This window comes from Ascaphus truei, chromosome 2, assembly GCF_040206685.1.
Source record: "Ascaphus truei isolate aAscTru1 chromosome 2, aAscTru1.hap1, whole genome shotgun sequence".
NCBI lineage: Eukaryota > Metazoa > Chordata > Amphibia > Anura > Ascaphidae > Ascaphus > Ascaphus truei.
Window position 1 is genome coordinate 336,010,105 of NC_134484.1, and position 26,949 is coordinate 336,037,053.

The 26,949-nt window shown below is 41.0% G+C and overlaps 1 protein-coding gene across 8 annotated transcripts in view; it reads right to left on the reverse strand.

Moving 5' to 3' along the window:
* BBS9 (Bardet-Biedl syndrome 9) overlaps positions 1–26,949 on the reverse strand; it is a 488,279-nt gene that overhangs the window by 440,656 nt on the left and 20,674 nt on the right. For 7 of the 8 annotated variants that reach the window (XM_075586677.1, XM_075586680.1, XM_075586681.1 and 4 more), the window contains exons 2-5: positions 14,242–14,364; positions 11,003–11,153; positions 8,249–8,313; positions 4,719–4,832 (exon numbers count right to left, since the gene is read on the reverse strand). In XM_075586677.1, the coding sequence (XP_075442792.1) occupies positions 4,719–4,832; positions 8,249–8,313; positions 11,003–11,153; positions 14,242–14,353 (442 nt within the window). In that variant the 5' untranslated portion in view covers positions 14,354–14,364. The remainder of the gene's footprint in view (positions 1–4,718; positions 4,833–8,248; positions 8,314–11,002; positions 11,154–14,241; positions 14,365–26,949) is intronic. The other variant, XM_075586682.1, reaches the window with a different exon arrangement.

Sequence of the window (26,949 nt, forward strand, 5' to 3'; positions counted from 1 at the left end):
AATCAAGCAGGGATTGCTAGGGTATGAGTTTCAAGGTTTTTTTTTGCGGAGGAACCGTTGACAGAATGTGCCTAGGAGGTTGGGGTCTGGAGTTGTCGATTCCCCTATAAATGTACCCGGGAATCAGGCCTGATTCTCAGATACATGTGGGCATATTGTCCCGGCAATACCTCCCCTTGAAAACGCAAGCGCGACTCACCATTAGTGTACCCTGCTTCAGCATAGGCCAGAAAGGAGAATGAGGCACATGGACAAAACATGTATTCCTGTAGCTGAGGGAATCCCGAGGTTAAGGGGGTACCCCAGCTAGTGCCAAGGTGACCCACAACTAGTATAGGGTTTGTGGGTGTCCCAAATGTATGTAAGGTTGAGGGGGTACTCAGAGTCCAGACTGTCCAAGGCAAAGTGTTCAGGAAAAAAGGTAGGTAGAAATAGAGACATTGTTTCCTTTCTGTCCCCTGTATTCTAGACACTCCAAACTTGGGGAGTCTAAGTCTTAGGTAGGGTTTTGGGATGAAAAGCCAGTCATTTTGATTGCAGGAGGTCTGGGGACAACGTTACTGGTGGCCCTATAATTCTCCCCGTCTTACTCGCACTATTTTCGGGTACCCAGGTTGAGTTGCGCTGGGGCCATACAGTGTCTCTCAAACACCTAGTTTTCAAACCCCAAGATCCTCACCTAAAATCCCACATAGCTGAGGGGTTCCCCGAGACTTAGTGTTTATTAAAAGCATTTCAGTGTATTTTACATTCGGAGCCGAAATCCAAACAGGTAGTCCGTGCAAACCCATAGGCGCCGCGAGTGAGTCTGCTGGACACCGGAGTTCAAAGAAGCCAGAAGAAGCCCAGAGGTGTGAATAGTATTTGGTCAACGGGGAAAGGTGGAGTACCAGGTCTGGAGATCAATGGCAGTCCTCCGGGATACCACATGCTCTGCCAGACAAGGTGGAGCCTGCCCTGCGGGTGGAATTGAGATAGCCAGGGAGAGAGATGGCAGGCTTGCGCATGTCTCTCGGCTATTTCGAATTTCCCTCTGACCCGGCTTTTCTAGCCGGCTTGACTCTGATTGGTTGCTTGGGTGAAGTTCCCACGCAATGATTGGCTGTTCAGTTTTCTGAATGAAACTGAAAATACTATAAGAATCGATGAGCCAATCAGATTCTAGTTCTCCGGTAGTAAGAGCGAGGGCAGGCTTTTCAAAGTTGCTTCTGCTTTTGAGCCTGAAAAGCCTGCCCGCCAGAATCTCCAGGTTTTTGCGCCCAAGTTCTCAGAAGCGAACATAGCGGACGCGGCTGGGATTTTATGCCGATTTGAGTTCCAGGAGATTTGGACTAACTCGCGGTCAGGAGGGACCAAGTTCTCAGAAGAGAATGTAGCGGTGGCGTATGGTATTTTATGCCGATTTGGGTTCCAGGAGATTCCGGGCTAAGTCCCGCTCAGGGAAAAACTCTCCCAGAGTTCCCTGCACCTAGGAAAGTCTTGTTTTTGACCCCAGTCCCAAAGTAAGTATGTATTATTGTCTGTATTGTGTGTAAGCGAATTTATGCCGAATAAATTACAATTTATTTCATTACCTTGTTTTGCTCAATGAATGATCCTGGTAAAAAGGTGTTAAAAGACCAGGTATCCTGTGAGAGCCAACTCTCCGGGTTTGACCCGGAGACTCCGGGTTTCAGGCACTTACCTCCGGACTACGGGTTTAGTCCGTCAATCTCCGGGTGACGGCGTGGTTCGGCGGCGTCTCCGGTATTCTTCTGCAACTCCCCCTCCAACTGCAGTGAACGTGGCTGTGCGGCGTCAAATGACAACAGGGCGCAACGTGACATCATGATGCTACGCGGCATGACGGTGCCATGGCAACGTGACGTCGCATAGCGTCACATTGCCATGGCAACACTGCGTCATTTGACGCCGCGCAGCCACGATCACTGCAGTTGGAGGGGGAGTTGCAGCAGGATGCCGGGAGACGTCGCCGCACCAAGTAAGGGGGGGGAAAAAATTACCTCCGGGTTGGCCTCGAGTAGAAGGTGGCAACCCTGGCTGAAATCTATCCCAGCTTCATATTTCAAAGCCAATACAACCATCCTCACACTTACAAAACCCAATAGGTTGAAACAGCTGTCTGTGAGTAGGTTTTACTGGCTATGCACTTCTTTAACACAGGCCAAGTTGAAAAACTGTGTAATATCGTAGGCATAAGCTTATAATGGTCCATGTTAAAATTGATTATGAAGCAAAAGGTGACAGTGTGTGCTCATTTGCATGTTATTTCAGAGAATCCCTAGCTGCAGTGGAAGCACTATATGTCAGGAGATAATGGTGAAAAGCAGGGTTGCAGACCTGTCTGAGACATGTGAATGCGCTCACAAGTGATATTTGTGTCCTATCGTATATAATCTGTTCCATAAGGTTCAGATGCCTTATTCCCCGGGTCCAAAGATACAGTACTATGGGTCAGATCCCAGAATGGTTCACCAATTTAGGTCTACCATATTTCTTGAAACTGTGGCTACAAATTTTAATACTGATTATTTTCAGAATCATAAGGTTTCAGAGTTATGAATAAGGCAGCAGTGCACCCAAAAATTACATACAAAATACACCTTGACTTGAGCAGTAATACTGGCTTAAAATATCATTTCTGTTTTCGGCATTTTAACTTACTGCTCTTTCATAACACTATTAGAGTCTCTTGAGGGAGTTAAATTCATTTGACCAAGAAGAGAAGCATACAAAAAATGGGCTGCTAAGTATTTAAATGGAATTCTTTATCAAAATAAAATCACCCAATTCATCAAGCAGCTACATTTATGTAATAGGCCCCGCAAATAGATAGATAATTTTCTGCTGACAAATTTATGCTTCCCACGATAAAAGTCAATGCCAACATCCTCGCAATAAAACCCAGCAGGGATTATCACTTTTGTTAAAACAATTCCAATTTATGATGAATTTTCATGTTTCGGTTTAAGACAGAGTGGATTTTCATCCTGTCATTCTGTTTTTCTCATCTCAAAAATTCCTGTATTCTTAGTAAAATTATTTTTATCCGGGCCATTACTCAAGCCCAGAAAGTTTGCTCCGCTGAGAGCAGTTGATAACATCCCTTGTGCTGAAAAAACAGATAAAACCATTGGCCTGAAGGAAGCATTTCCAATATAAACACTGCAATGGTTCAAGGCTAATTGTTTCTAATGAATCCAGTCAGTTCCACCACTTAAAGAGACAGTTCCACAAAACAAAAAAATAACCTCTTCAGTGCCGGAAGGGGCACGGCACAATAACTGGGTGTATTTATATCAAGAAAGTCCTATAAAAAAAAATATCAATCAAATAAACTTAAATTATATGAAGTAATAGATTGAACATGGCAGCACATGGCACAAGCAATGTAGAGTTCTGCATCTCTGCTATCTAACTGTCCTTGTACAGTATGTGGTGTCATGTGTGATAATACAGCATCAACGGGGATGCTATTAGACAAATACCATTATCATATTTATTTTTAAATGATGTCATTTGTTTTATAAATATTTTTTTTTTATGTGTCCCGGTTTCTTTTCTTTTTAAATTTGGTCACTATTAATGATGCTACATAATTTAGTCACATTGTATCATATGGTCACCTAGGAACAGTTACACATTGAAGTCTGTGACAGCTGGGACTTCTTGTGCCATAAATGACATCACCAAATGGCAATATGTTTACTTTTTTTAAATACTAGTAACTTCAACATGGTTTTTAAAAATCTGTGAATACAATAACAAATAAATTACAGAGTTGTTTTCCTTCTCCGTAACATACTGTAGTAATGGGTCGTACTCCCACAGAGATGATCCAATGTCGTGATGCAGTGTCATGAAGTGACAGTGATGAAGCCCAAAAGGGTCGGATACAGGACCCTGTTCATGGCCTCTAAGTCCATGAGAAAGATTATTATCCTTGAAAAAGGTCAGTCGACTGAAATGTTGGGAATAACTTTTGATGTACATTTAAAAAGAAGGACTTTTTACCCACTTTTTACGGAACCCAAGCCGTTAAAAAGCACAACTCAGTGCCTGCCACTTAACTTTGTGTTTATAATATTGCTTGGCCAGCCGTAAGGATATGTTTTTCATATTTTTGCTTAAAAGAGCAATCTAAGCCATTTTTTTTCTCTTCGTTTTTCAATACAGGTTTAAAACAGGGGGACTCTGGAGCTGAAGCCCATTCATTTCAGCTCCGGGGACCTCCTGCTTCCAGAGCTGCTGGTATCTCTCTGCTATTTTCAGCTTCCTCATCACATGAGCCAATAGGAAGCTGCACTGATGACGTCACAGCCTTCAATTGACCCGCAGGCCTGGGAGCTTTTAAATGCAGCTATATCCTGTAGTGAACCCTTGAGTGGCTAGCGGCACCCCCTACGGAGTTAAGTACCTCCGGAAGCATGGGGTTCCCGGAGCTGAAATGAATGGGGTTCAGCTCCGGAGACCCCCTGCTTCAATCCTGCATTTTAAAATATGAAGAACAAAAAGAAACAGCTTGGATTGCCTCTAAGTACTGAATCAGGAACACATTTGCTGCTCGTTACAATTTTCCAGTCCTCACAACATAACTATATGATTGTTCTTGACAACTCACTGACATGGTAACAGTTTGCCTTTTACTGCCTTTTAATAATAATAATGTTTAAAAAAAGTATGTCATTGCATTTCTGCTATTAGTTCATTTGAAATACCTTTCACTCCTCCGAATGGCCCATGAGTCATGTTGCATGCTGATCGCTGAAGGTTATGTTCATGCATCAATTTCATCTGATACTGGTTGCCATGTTCCACATTTCCCAATGTGCCTTTAATGAGTCAAAAAACGAATGGAACAATGTTACTTTAATATCTTCATGAAAACTACTAATAATGATATTAACGGGAAGGAAAACCACAGCCGGCAGAGACCAGGGGGGAGCGCCACAAAATAGCTATATTAATTTAATCCATTTTCCAAATCTACTGGAACTCAGAAGAACTGTGCGTTATCCAAATTCATAAGAATACAGCATCAGTTGCTAGTGTGCTGCAGAATATGTCAGAGACTTAAAGAAAAATTATACAGTATTATTATTAAAAATAGCATTAATAACGATAATAAAAGTACTCTAGGCTTGGTAGGATGCCTCTGTCTTTTAAGTTTGCTAACTTCACCAAGTTTATAATTATAACCTGCCTCCAGCAGATTGTTATTCTCATAGCTTGAGGTCAAAGTACTGCCCATCTGGGACTGGTTCCTCAGCCATGACTTTCGCTTCTGGTAAGACATTCAATTCTGATAGTAACATGCTCTTCTCCTTCCCCATGACACTTTTTTTTTACAAGATCAAAGTAATAGTGCACACACTGCCTGGCCAACGGTGTGCAAACATGCCTAGTTCCATTGAGACCAGCAAATTGAGAAGGTCAAAAGGACCATAAAGGCATATGGGAAGGATGCCTCTCAAAGAAAAGGATGCTACTCATACATCACAATCACACGGCCAGAGTAAAGGTTTGAGCTAAGGCAGTCTTTCTATAAACAGGAGATAAGGTGAGTGGTTCTAACCATGAAAATTTCAATTTCATATACTGTAAAACATGTTTCCATTACAATTTGACAACTGTTCTTGCAATGTCTGGATTACAGTACAATACATAAAAAGGGAATGTCCTATATTGGAACACTCGTCATACAAACTCCAGTAGTGAGAGGGTTGAATACTTGGCTACCGGAGCTCCAGATCCTAGACGTAGTTTTGCTGCTGTCCCCATAAGCAACGGATCATAAGAAAAAAGTAAGGAAATGGGCGGTGCGGATTTCATCCTCAGAAAATGTACTGTATTTCATGTCAAGCAATTTCAACCTACGGAGCAGCCTCTCTCATAGAAAACAGTCCTAGAGAAAGACTGGAGGAGCATTGTAATTGTAATTTTCTACCGTTAAATGCAGTTTCTGAATACCAAATCCGCAGCGCTCATTTCCTTGCTTTTTTCTTATTACAGTACTACTAGCAAAATTGAGTTAATTTGAAATATTCTAATCTGAATACAATGTTGACACAATGGAGATTATTCACTAAATGGAGCTAGCGCCGACTAGGGCTCTATCGCACGGAAACCTCCACTACGGCAGTTTAATGAATACCACCAATGAGTAAGAGTGTTTTTTTTAAAGAAACAGCAGGTGTTCTGGAATAAAAGGTCATGTCCGTCCCATTTTTTAGCCCATTAAACGTCAAGATCAATTGCCTTACAGAACTGAAGCTCTCAAAGATTATCTGAAATCCATTTTAAGATCTGTGGCATTTAGTAGTGGTTTACCCACTCGTCTGATTCAATAAACCCCCTTAAACAGACTTGTCACAGTCCAGCAACCAAATGGATACGTTTTGTGAGTCTTGGTAAAGAAAACAAGAACATTTTAATGGTTACTTTGGCTGTAAAATGCACAATTTAACTGGAGTTTTGTAAGGCATTTAATTCTGGGAATGAGTGAAAAACCAACTCCCAAAAGGAGCACGCTCACGACATTCAAAATTGTAACAATCCTTCTTACATCAAATCCATGCCTGGCGCTAGGACTGTATATGTACACGTGTAGAAGGAAATTGGGAGCCCTAAGGGGAGATTGTTGCACTCCCAGTTATTCAAATTGATAATCGGGGTGAAGGGCTAACTTCTAACTTCCATCTATCTTGACCTTTTATGGTGGTGTTACATGTAGTAGAAATGATCCACCTTCTGGTGACAAAGCATAGTGAATTCCTCTGGTAGATGTCAATGTTGGAGACATTTTTGCAGGGCCTACTAAAAAATGGATTCTCCTGGGATGAAAAAAAATAAATATATCGAAAAAATTAAGTAAATTAGTATAGTAAAAACTGATTCAAGTGTTTACAAATCTAGGAGCTTGTGAAAAAATGAAAGTGGTTTCCTCCAAAAACAAAAAAATTGCAATGGTGCCACATGCGCTGGAGACAATTAAAAGCTCCCAAAAGCATTTATTACAGTGGTAGGCTACCTGAATTCTTTCACAAACCTGGATTAAATGTCTTTTATTACAAAGCAGGAGATCAATATTGAAGGGGTCTCTGATTTAGAATTATGCAGGCCACAAAAGTGAGTTAGATGAACATTGTTATCTATCCTGTTGCTAAGCAATGTGAGAGTTGGACACATCTGCACTAAAGAAGTAGTGGTAGAAAAGAAAAATCTTCTGCCACTTAATTTGCTTTAAATTACCTAAAAGTACTTACCCACCCTACCACAAGTTATCTACACCAATGACATCATATTAATAAAATACATCATTTACAGACGTAGCAATACTTACTGTCCCCAGTGCCGGGGACGAACAAGCAACAATCTGTGGCGCCGGGGGAAGCGTCTGCCGCGATCGCGCTGCGGTGGGTCCATGCTTCTCAACCACCGCAGTCGCTGCAACACCGAAGACGCCAAGTCTTGCTACATCTTTTGTTTACTCTGTTTTGTTAGTCCGGCTCATTAAAGTGCGAGAACAGACCTTTCAACCAGTAAATTCCAACATTACTCAAAAAGACATCTTTTAGACAAGCCTTCCCCTCTCCTTATACCCAACTATACTGGATAACCTATTTAATTTGTGGTGAGAAGCACATTGTGTCATATCTCAAGAACGGACCAGCTCTGTCATGAAGTGTATGCCAGTGAGGTGTGTTTATGTTTTTTTTAGTAGTGATGTTGCATATATAGTTCTCACTGAATATGGCTAGGTCATTTATTGATTATTCCTCAAAATTGGTCTCGCTGGGCTGGATCAAGAAACAGTGGCTTATATAAAATAATTTTAAATGTCACCAAAAGGCAAGAGAAATACTGTCATAATTCACTAGTAATTCAGTTACTGTAGCATTTATGAGCCGATTTTACACTGATTTCACCTCAGTCTAATGAAAGGTGTTTGTTGCCACATCAGTGACTTTTTTTTTTATCAGCAGACTGCGAGTAGAACAGCTGAGACTTAAATGGTCTGTATTTTCCTCCAGTCACTTGGGCTTAGAAACCTGCGCTAATTAAAGCATCTGGGACATTCATAACATGCTCTAGGTTCATATTATAAAGCGTACTTGCTACATACCATAAATACAGTTTACAAATGTGCATTACATCCATGCTGTATGAATCCTATTCATGCTTAAAGTAACTTCAATATTGTATTTTTTTTTTATGGATTTGAAAGGACGTAAACCTTTGTATTTACCTGAGATTGCATAAACGCAGAGCTTTCTGGGATGCAGTACAGCAAGGTGGAAAAGTTCTGTACCCCTGTGAAAGAAAGTCAAAATGTACCAAGAGGTTCGCAATAAAAATAGAATTCAAAAAAGAAAGAAAAGGTAATGTAATGGCAGATCTCAGGCAGTATAGTTCACAAACTGCACCTTTGCGTGGGTGGTATAGCTGTCAATTAAAGCCAGCGCTTCCAAAGTCACTTCCCCCACAATGCTTTGCATCCACAGAGGCAAACCATTGTGGGGTGTGACTTTGGAAGCTCTTGCAGTAAGTTCCAGCTATACTACCAATGCTGTCTGCACACAGTGAGGTGCAGTTTGGGGCCTTATTAAGTGTGTTCCCACCATGAGTGCAGGACACTATATTGCCTGGGATCGGCCAAACAGTTTTGTTAGCAATTGTAGTATGCAAGGCAATAAAATGCTAGGAACTAGTGCGCCGTCTTTCCAAGTCCTCGGTTGATTACATTTTGTTTTACAGTGAATTACGAACATTAAAGAAGTAACAGCAAAAAGTAAAAGAAGTTACCGTAGTACTTCAAAGTGCATCCAGAGAGCCTAGTAACCAATCTTAGCAGTGCAGTGTGCAGACGCTTTACTGTAACGCCATGTCTCGTTTTCATAATTTGTTAATTTTTCATTAAGTATGCTTATTCTATATATATATATATATATATATATATATATATATATATATATATATATATATATATATATATATATATATATGATGTGGTGGGTGTTAGTTAGAGCTTACTGGGAATGTGTGTGTTAATTTAATTCCTAACTGGCAACAGTTGGTTGGAGGTAAGTGACCCCTCCTCCCAGAGCTCACCCCTCCCCACCTTTTTAACTTGGGAGGTTCTAGCATTTTGCTGTGTGGGGACAGGACTCACTGTGGTTGTTTCCCCTCATACAGAGGTAAAAGGAAGGGTTCACAGTTCAGTGAGAGGAGGGGGGGGAGAGGAGGGGGGAGAGGGACGAGAGGATTGGGGGAGAGGGAGGGAGAGGGGGTTGAGGGAGAGAGGATGGGGGTTGAGGGAGGAGAGTGGATGGGGGGGCAGGATTGGGCAGAGAGGGAGGATTGAGAATGGGGGGGAGAGAGCGAGGCTGGGGGGGGAAGAATGAGGATCGGGGGGGAGAGAGCGTGGATGGGGGGGGGGAGAGAGAATGTGGGAGACGGAGGAAAGAAAAAAAAAAGGGGGGGGGGTCGGGGCACGTGTCCCGGTTTTTTACATTTGAAAATCTGGTCACCCAAAGGAGGGGGAGATCTGATGATGATGACGACGATGAGGGGGAAGAGCTGATGATGAGGGGGAGTGAGCTGATGATGAGGGGGAGAGAGCTGATGATGATGATGATGAGGGGGAGAGAGATGATGAGGAGGAGGGGAGAGAGCTGAGGAGGGGAGAGAGCTGATGCCATGGGGAGAGAGAGCTGATGATGAGGGGGAGAGAGAGCTGATGATGAGGGGGAGAGAGAGCTGATGATGAGGGGGTGAGATGAGGAGGAGAGCAGGAGGCGGCGAGATGATGATGAAGGAGAGAGATGATGAGGAGAGCAGGAGGGGGAGAGATGATGAGGAGGAGGCGAGATGATGATGAGGAGCGGGAGAGATGATGATGATGATGATGATGAGGGATGACGACAAGGAGGGATGGGGAGAGATGAGGTTGGATGATGAGATAGAGGATTGGGGGGAGGGAGACAAAATTGCAGTCAGTATTAATATTAATGGGGCCCTGAATTTTTTTTGCCCGGGGGCCTGCGAATGTCTAGCTACGCCACTGCATGCCTTTATAGGTCATGTATTATGAGATTATACAACACTGGACCTATCTTAATCTATTTTTTCCCTTTTATTTGCACACACAAAAAAAAATAGGTCTGAGGCAGCGTAAACCTCTGATTAATAATCTGCTCCAGATATAGGAAGATTAGCAAACAAGTTTCTGACAAAGCAAAAAAATAAGCAATTGCACCAAAAATCATTTTGTGTTGCTACATTCCCCCTTTTGTCAGATTTCCATCATTGGGGTTATGGTTTTATCATGCCAAACAGGCTGTAGGATGACATTTTCTGTTTCCAAACCCCTGAACTCCCCAGACACTGTGCCAAATGATGCAAGCCTGTGCCTTGAGAAATGAAGCTGCAGCTATGCTACAACCCATAGTTAACCCATACACCAGGGGTGGTCAACTCCAGTCGTCAAGGGCCATGAACAGGTCAGGCTTTAAGGATATCCCTGCTTCAGCACAGGTGGCTCAATCAGTGGCTCAGTCATTGACTGAGCCACCTGTGCTGTAGCTGGGATATCCTTAAAACCTGACCTGTTGGTGACAATTGAGGACTGGTGTTGGCCACCCCTGCCATACACTAAACTAGCGATGCGCAAACTGGGGGACGCGCAAGATTATTCAGGGGGGGTGCGGCGGGATGCAGAGGCCCGCGCTCTTCCCCCAAGGCATTTAAAATAATGTCGGGGAATCGCGTGAGGCCTCTGCAACTTCACTTACCTTCTCTTCGGCGACGCGTCGCCATGGCAACGCCGCGGGGTCATGTGACGTCACGTTGGCGACATCATTTGACGCCGGGAGCCAGAGAGGATGTAAGGGAGGGGGGCGCGCGAGCAGGGAGGGAAGCAGGAGGGGGGCGCGAGCAGGAAAGATTGCGCAGCGCTGCACTAAACAACAGTGATGGCAATATATATATACACCTTACTTACGAAACAAACTTTCCCACTTCCAGCTGGAGGACTGAATCCCGTAACTGAACCTCTAGGAGTAAATCTTCAGCCTCAATCCCTTCTCCGGCTTTCAATGGATGAGGAGAGAATATGCGAATGAAACCGCTGTAGCTGCCCACGATTATTTTGTCTGCGGAAGTAGAAAAGGGAATTTTCGAGTAGGGGGCAGAACCCCTCTTTTCCAGGGGGGTCACAAAGGACAGACACAAGCAGAACAGCTCAAATTATTCAGTACAACCACCAGGAAACGTCTGGGTCTTATTCCTATTGTAGCTAAACACATTTTTCCATTAAGACACACGTCTTGTGAAAGTGTCTACACATGACATAGTCCTTACCTTCTTCTGCATTTAAATAATACATAGTGAATGTAGGAGCTGAGTACTTAATCTGGTGCCCCAGTGCTTCGTCACATCACTATGTAATGCTTGGAAGAAATACTATCAAAAGGTGCATTGTTGGGGTTATGTATCAAACTCTCCCGGGTGCAAAATTGGAGCACAGCTGTTGCAGAAATAAGAACCAGAAAAAGAAAAGCAATATAATTTCTTACTTTGCAAAATCAGGTATTTTATTTTACCCCACTTTTACCCTTGTTTTGCAGCCGGGAGAAACTGAACATCACCCCTTGGTTTCATTTGAATTCTCCAGTTCAAGTGGGGACTGCATTGCATACCTGCATTTATAGACTACCACATTCAACAAGACAACATTAACCACCTTCAAGCAAAGGGCAACTTTCACACTATTGTTGATAGCCGCCTTTAGCTTTTCTAACCCCAAGTTGAACTCATATACGTATATACCATATGCGCTACGTAGACAGTGTTGCAGTGAATGCAGTACTGCAGACAGACTTTTTCAGGATTTTGTTCCTGATTAAACCCCCATTTCAGGGAGATAAAACGACTTGCTCATGGTCACAAGTTGCTGACAGGTATCTTTTTTTTTTTTTATGTGTGTTCATCCGCTTCAAAGGAAAATGCCACTAGATCCCTACTACTGCTTTACAATTAGTGAGAAAAAAGAATTGGTTATCCCAGTGAACCACATACATTAAGCTCATACAGTGGCGGCCGCCTTTAACCTCCTGCGGCCGTTTCCCCGCGATTTTTTAAATCGCAGGCAGATGCGGGCCTGCGATTCAAATGTAAGTGTGATACTATTCGTTATAATATAACTTATATTGAACTAACAATGTTGCACTAAGAGTGTGTTCTTATATTGAGGACAAACGCGCTGTGTCCACCTGAGCTGACAATCCATCGGGTTAAACCATTGCTGTTGATTCACTGGGAAAGTGTGAGTCCCCATTTCTGTTTTTACCAAAGATGTCTCCTATTTAAGAAAATACTACACTATATATTGTTTATATTTTTTTCATATATGGTGGTATCTGCGCTCCCCAAAACTTACCTTTGAAGATCTGTCTAAGGAGAATTGGATCGTCTCTACAAAAGGGTTGAGCTGCGATTTTATATCACTAAATAACCTTAACAAACACATTTGCACGGATATATTTTTTATTGAGCACTATATACAGTGTTCGACAAACCTATACATTTGCTCGCCCCGGGCGAGTGGATTTAACCCCCGGGCGAGTAAATATTGGCCCAAGCAGCACACGTTTGGTACTAGGTGGCGAGTAGATTTTTTTGTGTGGCGAGTAGATTTTTTGGTGATTTGTCAACCACTGACTATATATATTATTTTTTGTATTGATTAATACAGTTTAATTGCACTTGATTTTCTCTCAGAAAGGAGCGCCTATAATCACACTTTTTTTCTTTGAAATATATTTTCCACCTAATTTTGCACACATGATGACATCACTTACAGAACTCATCCATCACGTATATCCAAACACCTTACAAAATTACACAAATCACCAATGGCTATGTGAACGAGCCATCCTTGCAGCTAAAAATAATTCCTTTAATGACATAAATAATCAAATTCAAGATATGCTTCCAGGACCAATAACTGAATTCAAGTCCATAGATACGGTCGTAGATACGGATGAAGCCGTTAACAATCCCACTGAATTCCTAAACTCACTGGAGCCATTTGGAATGCCACCACATCGGCTTAGACTCACACTTGGATCCCCCATCATGCTACTTCGCAATCTCAACACACCTAACCTTTGTAATGGAACAAGACTCTGCATCAAAACCTTAATGTGCAACCTCATTGAAGCTACTATATTAACAGGAAAGGCCAAAGGAGATGTCTTCATACCCCACATTCCACTAATTCCTACAGACATGCCCTTCAATTTCAAACTCCTACAATTTCCAGTCAGATTCGCATTTGGTATCACCATCAACAAATCCCAAAGACAGTCAATTAAGTGCACTGGTATCAACTTAGAATCACCATGTTTCTCCCATGGACAGTTATATGTGGCATGTTCTAGAGTCGGATCACCACATCACTTATATATCTTTGCTCCAACTGGATCAACTAAAAATGTTGTTTATAAACAAGCATTACAATAAACATAAACTTAAATTATATTTGATTATTGTACTTTTTATTTTAAACAACATACATTTATTTTACCCCTTTACATCCCGGGCAACGCCGGGTCTATCAGCTAGTACATACATACATACATATATAATACATACATACATACATACATACATATACACACACACAAGCACACTACTCTATCCAAGGTATGAAATCTTAGGGGTGTGAATGTAATTTCTACCTTCTGACGGGGAGACCGATATTATACTTGTGGTACGGAACTCAGACTATTATCCTCTTGCTGCCAAATGTCTCCCAATTCCTCCCAAAGCTGTTCAGCCAAAGCTACTGGTCACGGCTGATGATTAAAGATTAGAGTGACCAAGCTCAGCTCTTTGGCAGGACACAGTGAGCAGAGGTGGTGGCAGTAGGGGGAGAATAGGGAAAGTGAACCTATGCCACATTTCAGCACACCATGTTTCCTGTTTTTTTTTTGTGGTGGGAAAAGGCATGAATTACCCAGACTGTGAGCCATATTTACATAGCATGACACTTTCCAGCCTATAAATCTGTCCCATTTTTGGACATGTATTTATTTTTTAAATAGTCTTATAAGGTTAGCCCCAGTGTTAAATAAAAATATGACTTTTTTAATGGATACAATACCACTACTTTTTTTAAGGCACTTTGACAACTAATTATAATGCGAAAACCATTCACAACAAAACAACTGGGTTTACCTTGACCTGAGCCGCTGTTGTCAACATCAGCCACACACAAACATCCTTGGTCAAATTCTTCTTTATCTCCCAGTGTGGTGGACCACCAGTCTCGAGCTTTGAATAAAGACATTCTCGTACACTCTAGAAAAGAACAGGACAGCGTTTTTGTTAAATCCTCTCACTCTTCCAATCTCGTTATCTTCAAACAGAGGTCAATTAAGAACACAACAACGTATTTCCTCACAACTATGTTTAAATAAAGTGGCAAAACAAACCTCAAGCATTTCATATATTTTTTAGTATGCTTTATAAATATTTTACTTAAGATATGTACTGGGGCAAAAATGAATGCAATTATACTACAAGAATGCAAAAACAAAAATGTACTCAGTTCAAAATATTGTAAAGAGAATTAAATTCTCACTTCAATGTTAATTATTTATTCTGACGAAAGGTACATTAACACTTAACTAGCAAATTAAATGCAATAATTATTTCTCTTTTTTACTATTGTTTTATTCTATGTACTTTAAAATGTTAGTACTTATTTTTTTGAATGTATCTGTATGCCTCATTTATTTTGACGTATTCACATCTTACAAAGTATAATGTACAACCGCATAACGTACCATTTTTTTTCACCAGCTGGTACAAAAAGCATAAAGTACAGTTAGGACCTGCATACTGGTCATGCTGTGATGTGGCTGCAGGCTTATAATGCTTTGTCAAAGGGTTTAACTAAATGACCCTTATTCATGAGAATACTAACTGAAGTATTTAATTATGTATTTTGTCACATTGGATGTAGTATTGGGAATTTTTGTCTTTTGTTGTATACATTTGGCCACGCTCCGTAGCACTCCTTTTGACACACACACACACACACACACACACACACACACACACACACACACACACACACACACACACACACACACACACCCATGCATACACACACACACACACAGTGGTGGGTTCTGGGGTTAGACTGGAATTGTGTGTTGATTAAAGTACAGTTGACACAAACTGTTTTTCAAAGTTTAAATTGCATATAGTTGCAATTGAGTTGCAATTGCAAATAATATTAACAAATTGCAATCACAATTTTTAAAGCTCGGCTGAAAATTCCACCTTTTTAAAGGAGGCATCTCATTAAATTATCTGCACGTACACTACTGACTCCAAATGCACGTGACCTCCCTGATTTGTAATACATGCACTTCTACTATTACTGTGTCTAAGGCTCCAAATCTACCGTTTAGATTGTAAGCTCTTCAGGACAGGGGCACTGTCATGTTTTCATTTACTTGCTGCTCTCCTCCTTATTGTTTGTACTATATTTTCCCTGTATTGTAATATTGTCAAGCAGTGTGTGTGCTGTTGGCGCTACATAAAGAAAAAGCCATGTGAAGCCTGAAACGCTGCTTACTTTCTAATCTAGATGTTCCTCTTGGTGGATTGAAAAACCTGTTTTGTATTTTTCTAAACCTAGAGTGCCATGGCCAATTCTCCTTCTGTATAGTATATTGGTCTGGGGAAGATGGACTCGGACCACCAGCATGCACCCACTGATTAAGCAAAGTATATATATATACAGTGTTCGACAAACCTATACATTTGCTCGCCCCGGGCGAGTGGATTTAACCCCCGGGCGAGTAAATATTGGCCCAAGAAGCACACATTTGGTACTAGGTGGCGAGTAGATTTTTTTGTGTGGCGAGTAGATTTTTTGGTGATTTGTCAACCACTGTGTGTGTGTATATATATATATATATATATATATATATATATATATATATATATATATATATATATATATATATATATATATATATATATATATATATATATATATATATATATATATATATATATATATATATATATATATATATATATATATATATATATATTATTATGTCCTGATATGTAAAACCATCGAATTCAAAGAGGGTGTATTTTCTTTTTCACACAACTGATATATATATATATATATTCTTGAATATATAGGAGTGATTGTACCGCATTGTTGCTAATATATACATATTCCTCAGCAGACTGTTACAGTACTATCTTTATTCGTCTAGTCAATGCAGAACGGTTTTAAAATAAAAATGTAATTAAACAATGCAGTACGCCACTAAAACAGTGTGGTAGTGTATTCATGCACATCTACAATCTTTCCATACCCATTGGTCATCTAGCAGCAGTTTTAGTGCAGAAGAGAACTAATGTGTTTGAACCATTTGTGTGTTTTTATTACACAGGCTTTTTAATCATTTTCAATGCTGTACTAAGGGGCTGTTTCCTCACTATTTGTGAGTCACTCTTCTGCTACTAAGCAGTCAGGTTTCATCCCTCTCCACTATGTTTCAGTTTTTGTATAGAGCACTTTAGTCTGTTTTATATGTTGCGTCACCAATGTTAGTAGTTTATCACTTTAACATCTTACCATTTATTTTATATGATAATAATAAAGTATTACGTATTAATTCATCATTACATTAAAATTCCAACGAGTGCTGTCAAAAGGGTGTTCTTGTCTCCTAGTTCTCAACTTTCCCTTATCCCCTTTTGCACCGTTGTAATCACATTCCATTATTATTGGCTGATGCCAGAGTCACTTTCCCTTCCCCTATTTGTATCTATAATAATTATAAAGTTCAATATCTGTTGGTGTGCTTGTTTGTTTTGTTAAAGTAGAAGAACTGCTAAGCCTAATTTCTTTTAGGACCACATTTTGAAGGCAACCAAACTATTAAGGGGGTCCATCCACAATTCATACATGAAACTAAATGATAATCAAGGTGCCGTGTTATGCTCTATATTTTTGCTTTTTTAAAGGTCCTGTCACGTGGCCAATTAAAAAAATTTTTATATATATATATATATATATATATATATATATATATATATATACACACACACACACACACACGCATACATTTTAATCATAAAGTGCTTTCAATTTACCGTCTTTCCTCCCAGTGGCATACACCTCATGGTCGCCCATCAGTAGTTTATATTAAACTAGCGGAATTATCTTGCTTTGCCCAGATTTCAGTACTCAGGAGTCATAAAGCCCGGCTGCACATGGGTCTCTCTCTATTCCTCAATATTACCTTATGATGTCCCCAATTCTTTTCACCTCTCTCTTCTTTTCCAGCAGAATGACCCGGCCTTGCTCCAAAGAAGGGCGAGTTCAAAATATATATTTTTCAATTTCTAACAATAGTTTAGCTAAAACATGCTAAGCTTCTATCTGTTCTCGCAACTGTGGACTCCTGTCTGGACCCTGCTCTTGGCCACCCTCATCCCCATCCTCCCTATAACAAGCACGTTCTCCCTCGCTGTCCTGGGACGTCCACCTCCTCAGCCGCCTCCTATCTACCATCCACAATTTCTCTAAGCAAGTCACTGGGTGTTGTACCTGGTAGGCTTAATATCTGGCATGTGACATCACACTGGTGACATCATAATGAGCTGCAGACATCTTGTACAGCTGAACCATATATACTACTATTATAGTATGTGATAGATATAAACATATTTACACACAAAAGAGGTCCTGTATAAAGCACTCAAATTGATGAAAAATTAGATGGATTTTATTAATAACACAGAAAAAACAAAAACATATCAAATATAAGTAAAACAAGGAAAACCACTAAACTCCTAATTACTAATGCTGCAAATTATATGCAAATGTATATAACTGATATAGACCAAATCAAATAAATATATATACATATATATATATATATATATATATATATATATATATATATATATATATATACTTGTAATTACTTAATAAATGAAAAACACTTGTGCTAAAAGGCATATACAGGGGTATACATACTAGTGAAGACATACAAACTGGGGGAAATAAATATTCCCCATGGATGTAAATAAGATTTGCCGGTCAGTAAATACCCCTGCCTAACAAGGTATATGGTGGAACATATTGCATGAGAATGTAACCATCAGGTGGATAAGATGGGCAAAGGGTAGAAAAATATATTGAGATTTAACCCTAACTGCTCAGGATCCGAGTAAGACTACCAAAGACCAGTCCCATATCAGATAATAGTAAAGATACTAGAATGTCCAGATCCCATACTTGTAGCATACATATGTTTGTGGTGAGTTCACAGTACTATGAATGATAAACATATCACAGGATTATAGCACTTGGTGAAATTCATGGTTAAAATCCGCAGCAGAAAAAAATTGTGTGATACTCATCAGCTTGGATGGTTTCCTCCGGTTATCGATAGGCGAGACAGCCCAAAGTATAATGAGAGATGGTTATACAGTCCTAAAGGGCAAACTCGCAAACTGGGACCGCAATGCTCTGTTACCAAATGTAAGGCTTGCTACTTGCACGGCGCCGGTACTGAGCGTGAGGGAGCAGTGAGTCTCCAGCAGATAAATGCAGCTGAGAGCGGTCAGCACCGGTTCCCTCCATGGCATCCGAACCATACGCTAATCAGCCAAGAAGAGTCAGAGGAGCAGCGGCAAACACCTGATGAGATCAGCGGAGATGCGGTCTCGAGCAGGAACTCCGACGGCCGTTTCACGGTAAGGCTTCTCCGGGAGTGTGATCACACTATGATTAGCGTATGGTTCGGATGCCATGGAGGGAATCGGGTGCTGAGCGCTCTCACTTTTGATCCTATAGATAGCATGGCAACTTTTGTGGCACTAGGATTAAGCGTGTGAATTTGTATAGCTGGACAAACAAAAAAAACTTTATGAATTATACTATTGATATTGATTTAAGAACAATCTGTGCATGGACTATTAAAATATGATGTGTGAGTTTACTAAACACCTACAAAAAACAAATTTGCATAACCTACTCAAAGCAAACTGACTCACATTCTATTGTCTAAAATAAAACCCAGCAGCATCTAAAGGTAAGGTGGAGAATCATTAAGGCGCCGATGTGAAACCCTGAGCCGGTTTGACTGCTGTAAGTCAATAGCGCTTAAAGCTGCAGTTCAGGCTCCCGGTTTTTATTTTTTTTAAAGTTTTTTTTTTTTACTTAAATAGTTTCAGTTGTGCAATCTCTTCTTACCTAAAAAAACTGCATAGCTGCGGTCAATTCGTTCTCCGTCTATTGATTGGCAAAGTTTGGCGACATCTTTAAATATGGGGAATATAAATCGTTGATATAGAAACAAGCATGCTTGTTAAAATAGAATACAAGAAAATTGGTCTTTCAAAGTTGCTTTTTTTAAAACAGAAAATGCTAAAAGTATTTTTTCTTACTACAGAACTGATTTATTAAAAAAAACACATGCAGGATATTGCATGAACTGCAGCTTTAATGCCAGATTGGGTGCAATTCATGAATCCCAGCATACAGTATGTGTCCCCTTGACTTCCACTGAAAGAATCTCCCCCACTACAACAAAGTAACAACAACTCTCCTGTGAATAATCTTACATAACAGCTGTGCGACTGCGTCACTGAAACGGGGACTCCTAATTAATTTGAAAGCGTTTTATAATAACACTGAAGTAGGGCTAGATCTAAAACAGAAGAAACATTTTGTTCATGCATAAAAAGGACTGCACATTTTGTGATGAACTTTAAAATTAATTTGGTTAAGGATCAGCACATGTAATTCAGATTATTATCTGACTCACAACCACATTATGGCAACTACACAGCACACACACAAGGGATTTCAGCATTAATGACCAAATGTATTAAGCATTTCTCTACTATAGCACTAGAAGACATCTACAGTCATTGGCCTAGAATTATCAATGTTTGATAAGGTACAAATGCGTTATTACCTTGGGGGGGGAAAAAATTATTTTTGTCATCCAAGTTATCATTGTTGCATCGCTAACAAATAATGCATTTTTCCATTAAAAATATCAGAACTCACCCAAAAATGTGGTAATAAAGCAATTTTTACCCTTATCAGGCCAGTCATCATTTCCCGATCTTGATTGGAACTTGATTACCGGCATAAATAGAGCCATTTTTATCACCTATTTCAGGCTGACATCAGCCCTATCTTGTCTATGCCTATTGTATACATTGGCCAGAAAAATTACCTAAACTAAGCTGCATTACAGTAGGTGATAAATAAGAAATAATTACAGTACATTACAGTACGTATTAAACCCTTAGTAGCCTAAGTGGTCAGCTAGTCAATGGTTTCCATGTCTACCTGACCACTAAGTACTACTAAAGGTGTTACATAGTTACATAGTAGATGAGGTTGAGAAAAGACGTAGGTCCATCAAGTTCAACCTATGCTAAATTTAGACAACAGATACTTTATCCTATATCTATACTTATTGATCCAGAGAAAGGCAAACAAAAAACCTCATTAAGGGGAAAAATTAATTCCTTCCTGACTCCAACTATTGGCAATCGGATTAATCCCTGGATCAACATCCTTCCCATGTATACTTATTTGGTATATCCCTGTATACCTTTCCCATCTAAAAAGATGTCCAACCTTTTTTTGAACAAATCTATTGTATCTGCCATCACAGTCTCCATGGGTAATGAATTCCACATTTAACTGCCCTTACTGTAAAGAACCCTTTCCTTTGATGCTGGTGAAATTTCCTTTCCTCCAACCTTAAGGGATGGCCCCAAGTCCTTTTTACTGCCAGTGGGATGAATAGTTCTTTTGAAAGCTCCTTGTATTGTCCCTGAATATATTTGTATATAGTTATCATATCCCCTCTTAGACGCCTCTTTTCTAATGTAAATAAATCTAATTTAGCTAGCCTCTCCTCATAAGTTAGACTGTCCATCCTCTTTATTAATTTGGTGGCTCTTCTCTGCACTCTCTCTAGTTCCATAATGTCTTTTCTTAGGATTGGTGCCCAAAATTGTACTCCATATTCAAGGTGTGGTCTTACTAATGCTTTGTAAAGGGGCATTGTAACAGGGGACTTATCCCTGTTCAGTAATGTGCCTTTAATCTAGCAGTGTGGTAGTTAATTACTAAACACCACCTGCCTGATTAGATTGCTTACAAAAGCCTGCCTTTGAGATAGGAAGTGACTCCTTAGCTCTGACTGAGAGCTGACCTTTGGAGACAGCACATGTCTTGAGCTCTGCCCAGCATAGCCGATTGCAAGACACCAAACAAGACTTCTAAACCTGGATGCTGATATTTTCTGTGCACGCACGGGTGCGGTTCCAGGAGAGCAGAGAAGCTTACTCTACAGAAGCTAACAGATAAGACTTTCATTATTAAGAGACTGCTTATACTGCACCGACACACTTTATTCGAGCAAATACCCGGTATGTACCTGGCAGATACCTGGAATGCGCCGCTCCTCACCTCTGACAAGCCCCGTTGTGTTTGCCTTCCCAGCCTGGGTTCATGCCTGGCTGATGGGCGGCTGATCTGTTAAATGATAATGATTAGGATTTAATAGGCTGCAATGCTTCGCGTGTCTACCAGATGGCATAAATTCATGAATTGTAATGCAGTATATATATATGTAGTGTGCAGTATTGCAGCCAACGGGAATAAAATGCTTCAATCCCTGCCTGGAAAATACCTCAATGCACTCGGGCAGAAAACAGTCACAAACCTCAATACACCCGGGTATACCCGAATTCGTGGGACTAGCCGAGCTCGAATAAAGTGTGTCGCCAGTGTATCTGCTTATTTTCATGCTATGTGTTTGGGGTTGGGAGAAATGGGAAAGGGGAGTGATGTATAATAGCGCTAATGGGGATTACAAACAATTGACCCTACTCTAAGGGTGAGCCCTATGGTCACAAGGCAGCCTGGTGGTAACCTGACAGTACAATCAGAATAAACAGCAAATAAACAAAAGAGATACCGGCGCCTAATGAGTCCAAAAATAATGGAATCCTGGATATCCAGTAGAAATAGTTCCAGTTCCAAGGAAATCAACAGTCTCTGTATCTTGGGGTATTCAGATATGACTTGATGCAGTGGAAGTAGAACATGCAATGAAAAAAGAAATATTTAGTGCAACACAGTTAAACAATTTATACAGACATAATTGCAACTGGCTGACATAAACAGACAAAACAAACAGACACAACTAAACAAACAACACTTAAGCAAAGCTAATGATAAAAGTTATTTATTAAACTAGATGATAAAAAGGACAAATGGCTAACAGACCGCTCCGGTGGGTTAAAACCTAGATAACACTCACAGGACGGCTGCTGGTAATTCGCATAGTACCAATGGGGGCTGGTGACCGCGTGTGGGGGATCCGCTGGGTGCCTCAGACGCCTTGTATTCCTTCTGCGTCTCTCTACTGGCAAAAACCGGAAGTGACGCCGTCCTCGTGGCGGACCGGAAATGACGTTGCCGGATGTGACGTCAGAACCTGGCAATCTCCAGTGGAAGATACAGGAAACGGCGATCTGCACCTCCTTGCCCCACAGTCGTTGGAAGAATGCACTCAGCGCTTGTACTGCTTGTAAATATAAGCCACCAAATGTCCTATATATAGATAAAAAATGCCCTACGCGTTTCGTGCGTCTAAACACACTTCCTCAGGGGATATGAAGTGATGGCAGTGATGCTGGTTTATATACCCTCAAACTTTGCTCCGATTGGTCTGTCAATCAGTGCAATCATGGGTGTAGTCTGTTTAGCATAATAAATCACTGCCATTTGATTCAGCTTTGCATACATGAAAATAACCTAACACAACATTTAACATAACATAAAAACAATGAATAAAAATAGTGACTATTTGGCAATGTATATTATACCAATGATATTTGTCAGTACACAGTAAAAAATATAAAAAAAAACCCATAGTGGGAACATAAAAAGATAAAGTGCTGAATAAAAAACTTTCACCTGGTGTTTATAGGAACACTCCTAGCTCAAAGTCAATATTTAACCCTCTAGGGGATAAAGTTTTTAACTCATATATCCAGTATGCCTCACGCATACTGCATTTTTGTAATCTATCACCACCTCTTGTGCTAGCAGGGATTGTCTCAATGGCCTGACACTTCCGGTTTTTGCCAGTAGAGAGACGCAGAAGGAATACAAGGCGTCTGAGGCACCCAGCGGATCCCCCACACGCGGTCACCAGCCCCCATTGGTACTATGCGAATTACCAGCAGCCGTCCTGTGAGTGTTATCTAGGTTTTAACCCACCGGAGCGGTCTGTTAGCCATTTGTCCTTTTTATCATCTAGTTTAATAAATAACTTTTATCATTAGCTTTGCTTAAGTGTTGTTTGTCTAGTTGTGTCTGTTTGTTTTGTCTGTTTATCTCAGCCAGTTGCAATTATGTCTGTATAAATTGTTTAACTGTGTTGCACTAAATATTTCTTTTTTCATTGCATGTTCTACTTCCACTGCATCAAGTCATATCTGAATACCCCAAGAGACAGAGACTGTTGATTTCCTTGGAACTGGAACTATTTCTACTGGGTTGGGAGAAATGCTTAACTAATGGAGATGTGAACTAATTGCATAGGATTTCAAAAGAAATACTCCCAAGTGAATGGAAGCTTTGTTCCCCCCCCCCCCCCTGTGTTTGGATAATTTCCTGATGAAAAGGAAAAGGCACAATAAAGCCTATTATAATTTCACATTATAAAGCCTCCTAATTGTGTACCTCTGTGAACGTCCGTCTACATATGGTGTCCGAGGTGGGACAAGAGGTGTCCTTGTAGTTAAAAAGGACCGGAGATTTTTATGTGAAATTTTTTTTAATGCTTTTTGCCTACAAACAGTCTGAGAAAAAAATAAAAAATAAAAAAAAACCTCATGCAGCAGAGATCAGAGTTAAAGGGACACACCACTGAAACTTACACTGCATTCAAACTTCAAAACAACAGATGGACTCTTTGCCCCAATCCCAAGAGGAGAGAGACTGCTGAAGCAGCTAAAACTTTATTTGCCTATCACAAAGCGTAATATGGTCATTGAAATTTGGGTTTTGCCTTCCAGCCATAGTCAGGGTTCAAGAAGTGAGTCAGCCCTTAAAAGGGATAGGTGTTTGTTGTTTTCAAAAGTTTCGCTGAAGCAGTGAAGACAGATAGTGACCCACGAGTGGTACTGATTTTGCAAATAAAGTTGCCACACCGCATAGGGCTACCAGCTGTGAATGGAGTATATGCAGAAAAGTGTGAAAATTGATACAAGACTGTGCTGAAGCAGGGGAATTTTTAGCAAACAAATGCTGAGTGTAAAATTGCCCTATAAAGGAAAAGGTTTTTCAAAGCCAATTGCTGAGTGTTGAGTCCCCTGCTAAGAATGTTTTTTTTTCTGCAAGTAAAAAAATATGCCTATTATCTTGGGAGCAAAACAGACACACAAAGTGTGAAGTGTGAATGCCATAATACCCAAAGATGAGACTGAAAATTACTGAACTCAGGCAGAAAACCAAATTCTGTTGCTGAAGCGGAGGGATTGCACCTAGCAAGTACATGGTGTGTAGCAACTGCACATCTTGTATACCTGATAAAAGAAAATGCATGGACAGTACTGCTGATATTGAAAAAAAAAATTTACCCAAGAAAGAAAAGTCTACAGAGATGCCTGTGAGAGCTACGACCTCTACAAGCAAAATATGCCCATCTGTAGGACTACCACAATTGGGGGTTCTAGCAAATACAGTGGCAACAGCCGCAATAGCGCCTCCTGAGGTCAGGAAGAAAATTACACCTGATAGCCTAAAAATGGAGGACAAGGTGCAGCGTTCCTGTAATGAACCCTACCCCATGGAAGAGTGGCCCTTCCAGTCCAATAAAGAGGAAGACATCTCTTACGGGGAACCCAAACCGAGTCACACCCACAAAACACCCCAAGAATGGTGGGGGTGCCTGAACTCGGCACGAACAGAAAAGACCGCTCCCTTTGATGACGAATATGATCAGCAGGAGACAGAGCGGGAGCAGTGGATCACCGAATATTTCTGTCAGCTAAAGCAGCTGCAAGAAAAGCCTGGCGTATATAATGAAGCTGCTAAAATTTCAAATGAAGATGGAGACCCCAATATCCCTGAAGGGACGGTGTCATCCAAATCAAAAAGGCGGAAAAAGAAAAGCAGTTATTCACTTACTGTGGAAGGAACAGACACATCCGCAGATCCTGTGGAGGAAAAGGGGGACAGAGTTGCCCTGCAGCCTAGAAAAAATGGAGAATTCGTCCCGCGGGTAACTGAATATCCAGAGTGCCCAAGGCAGATGTCGTGTACCCCAAAGGAGTGTCTGTCTGGTGCCAACAGTGAGGAACCCTCGGCCAACCATCCCAGGGATGTGGAGTCGGAAACAGTGAGTGACGATCCCTTGACCAGCCCTGAAGATGCACTGCAAGCTGCCAGGCATGACTGTGATCTACTCTGTGAAGAATTGGAAAGGGAGAGAAAAAATAATGCTGAGCTACAGAAGACTGTGCTCGCAATTTACTCTGCGGCCAAGACCGAATTGGAGGATCTCAAGACTGAGCTACATACTGCAAAGGCTACTATTTCCGCCATGGAGGAAAAGCAGAGCCAATCTGATAAAATGGTGGCTACGCTAAAGCGGAAGTATGAGGAGGCACTGAAGCAGATGACAGTCTTCCAGCAAGAGGTTCACACTCTTCGCATAGAGCTGAATGCCTCACAACAGGAGGTCAACAGTGTCCGGATAGAGGTGGACGTATCTCAGAAAGAGGTTCAGACACTCCGCAGAGCACTGGATGCCTCACATCATGAGACCAACAGCTGCCGCACAGACCTGGAAGTTTCCAGAAAGGAACTACACAGTCTCACTGAGGAGCTGGACATTGCTAAAGAAACTATTGGTAATCTTGAAACAGATCTCAAAGTCTCTCAGAAGGAGCTTCAGACCCTCAACCTAGAGAAGGAAGTCTCACGCCAGGAGATGGTCATTCTCAAAGCAGATGTGCGTAAATGGAAGGAGGACTGCAAAGAGGCCCTGAAGAATACAGAGACTGAAAAAGGAGAAAATTCAAGATTAAAAAGAGAACTTAAAACTGAAAGAAGAAAATTTTCAGTTAACAGAAGAAGTCAAGGAAAAGTTTGAGGCAGAGCACCGACTGCAGAACCAACTGCAAGGTCTGCGTACACACCTCCAGTATGCTGAGGATAAGCAGCAAACGCTACAGGAAGAAAAACTGCAGGCTGCTAAAGAGGTACAAGTGCTGCAGGAACGTCTGAATACCCTGTACGTCCCCACAGAGCAGTATGAGGAGCTAAAGGCCCCCCTGCATGTCTTCAGAGCATCGTTGGAAGCGGAGCTTCGATACCAGGTGACTCTGTATGAGAGGGAGCGTGAGAAGGCTCAGAAACTGGAGCAAGAGCTGGAGAGACAGAGAGACTGTTCCATTCCCTTGAGTCAGTACACCAAGGAGAAAACAGACGCAGCGGCAACCTTGACGACAAAAATTACAGAGCTCCAGAATATGAAGGAGACTCTGCTACAGATTCCTCCAATACGGAAACAGGTATTGGCTCTGCCCAAGCACCAGTATCCCACAGTAACTAATGCCCTTAAGGACAAGGGTACAGTGAGAGTTGGGGACTCCACACAACTTCAAAACAAAATTATGAAGTTTGAGCCACCAAAGAAAGCAGTAGCCAAACCTACAGCTGCCCAACAGGCAACAAACAGAGGTAGGAGTGCAGAATCAAAGCCAGAAGAATCCTTAGCTGAAGAAGCCGAACTGGCGACTCCGTGGTGTGGAGAAGCTGCAGAAAGACCACTTCAAGAGCAGAAAACT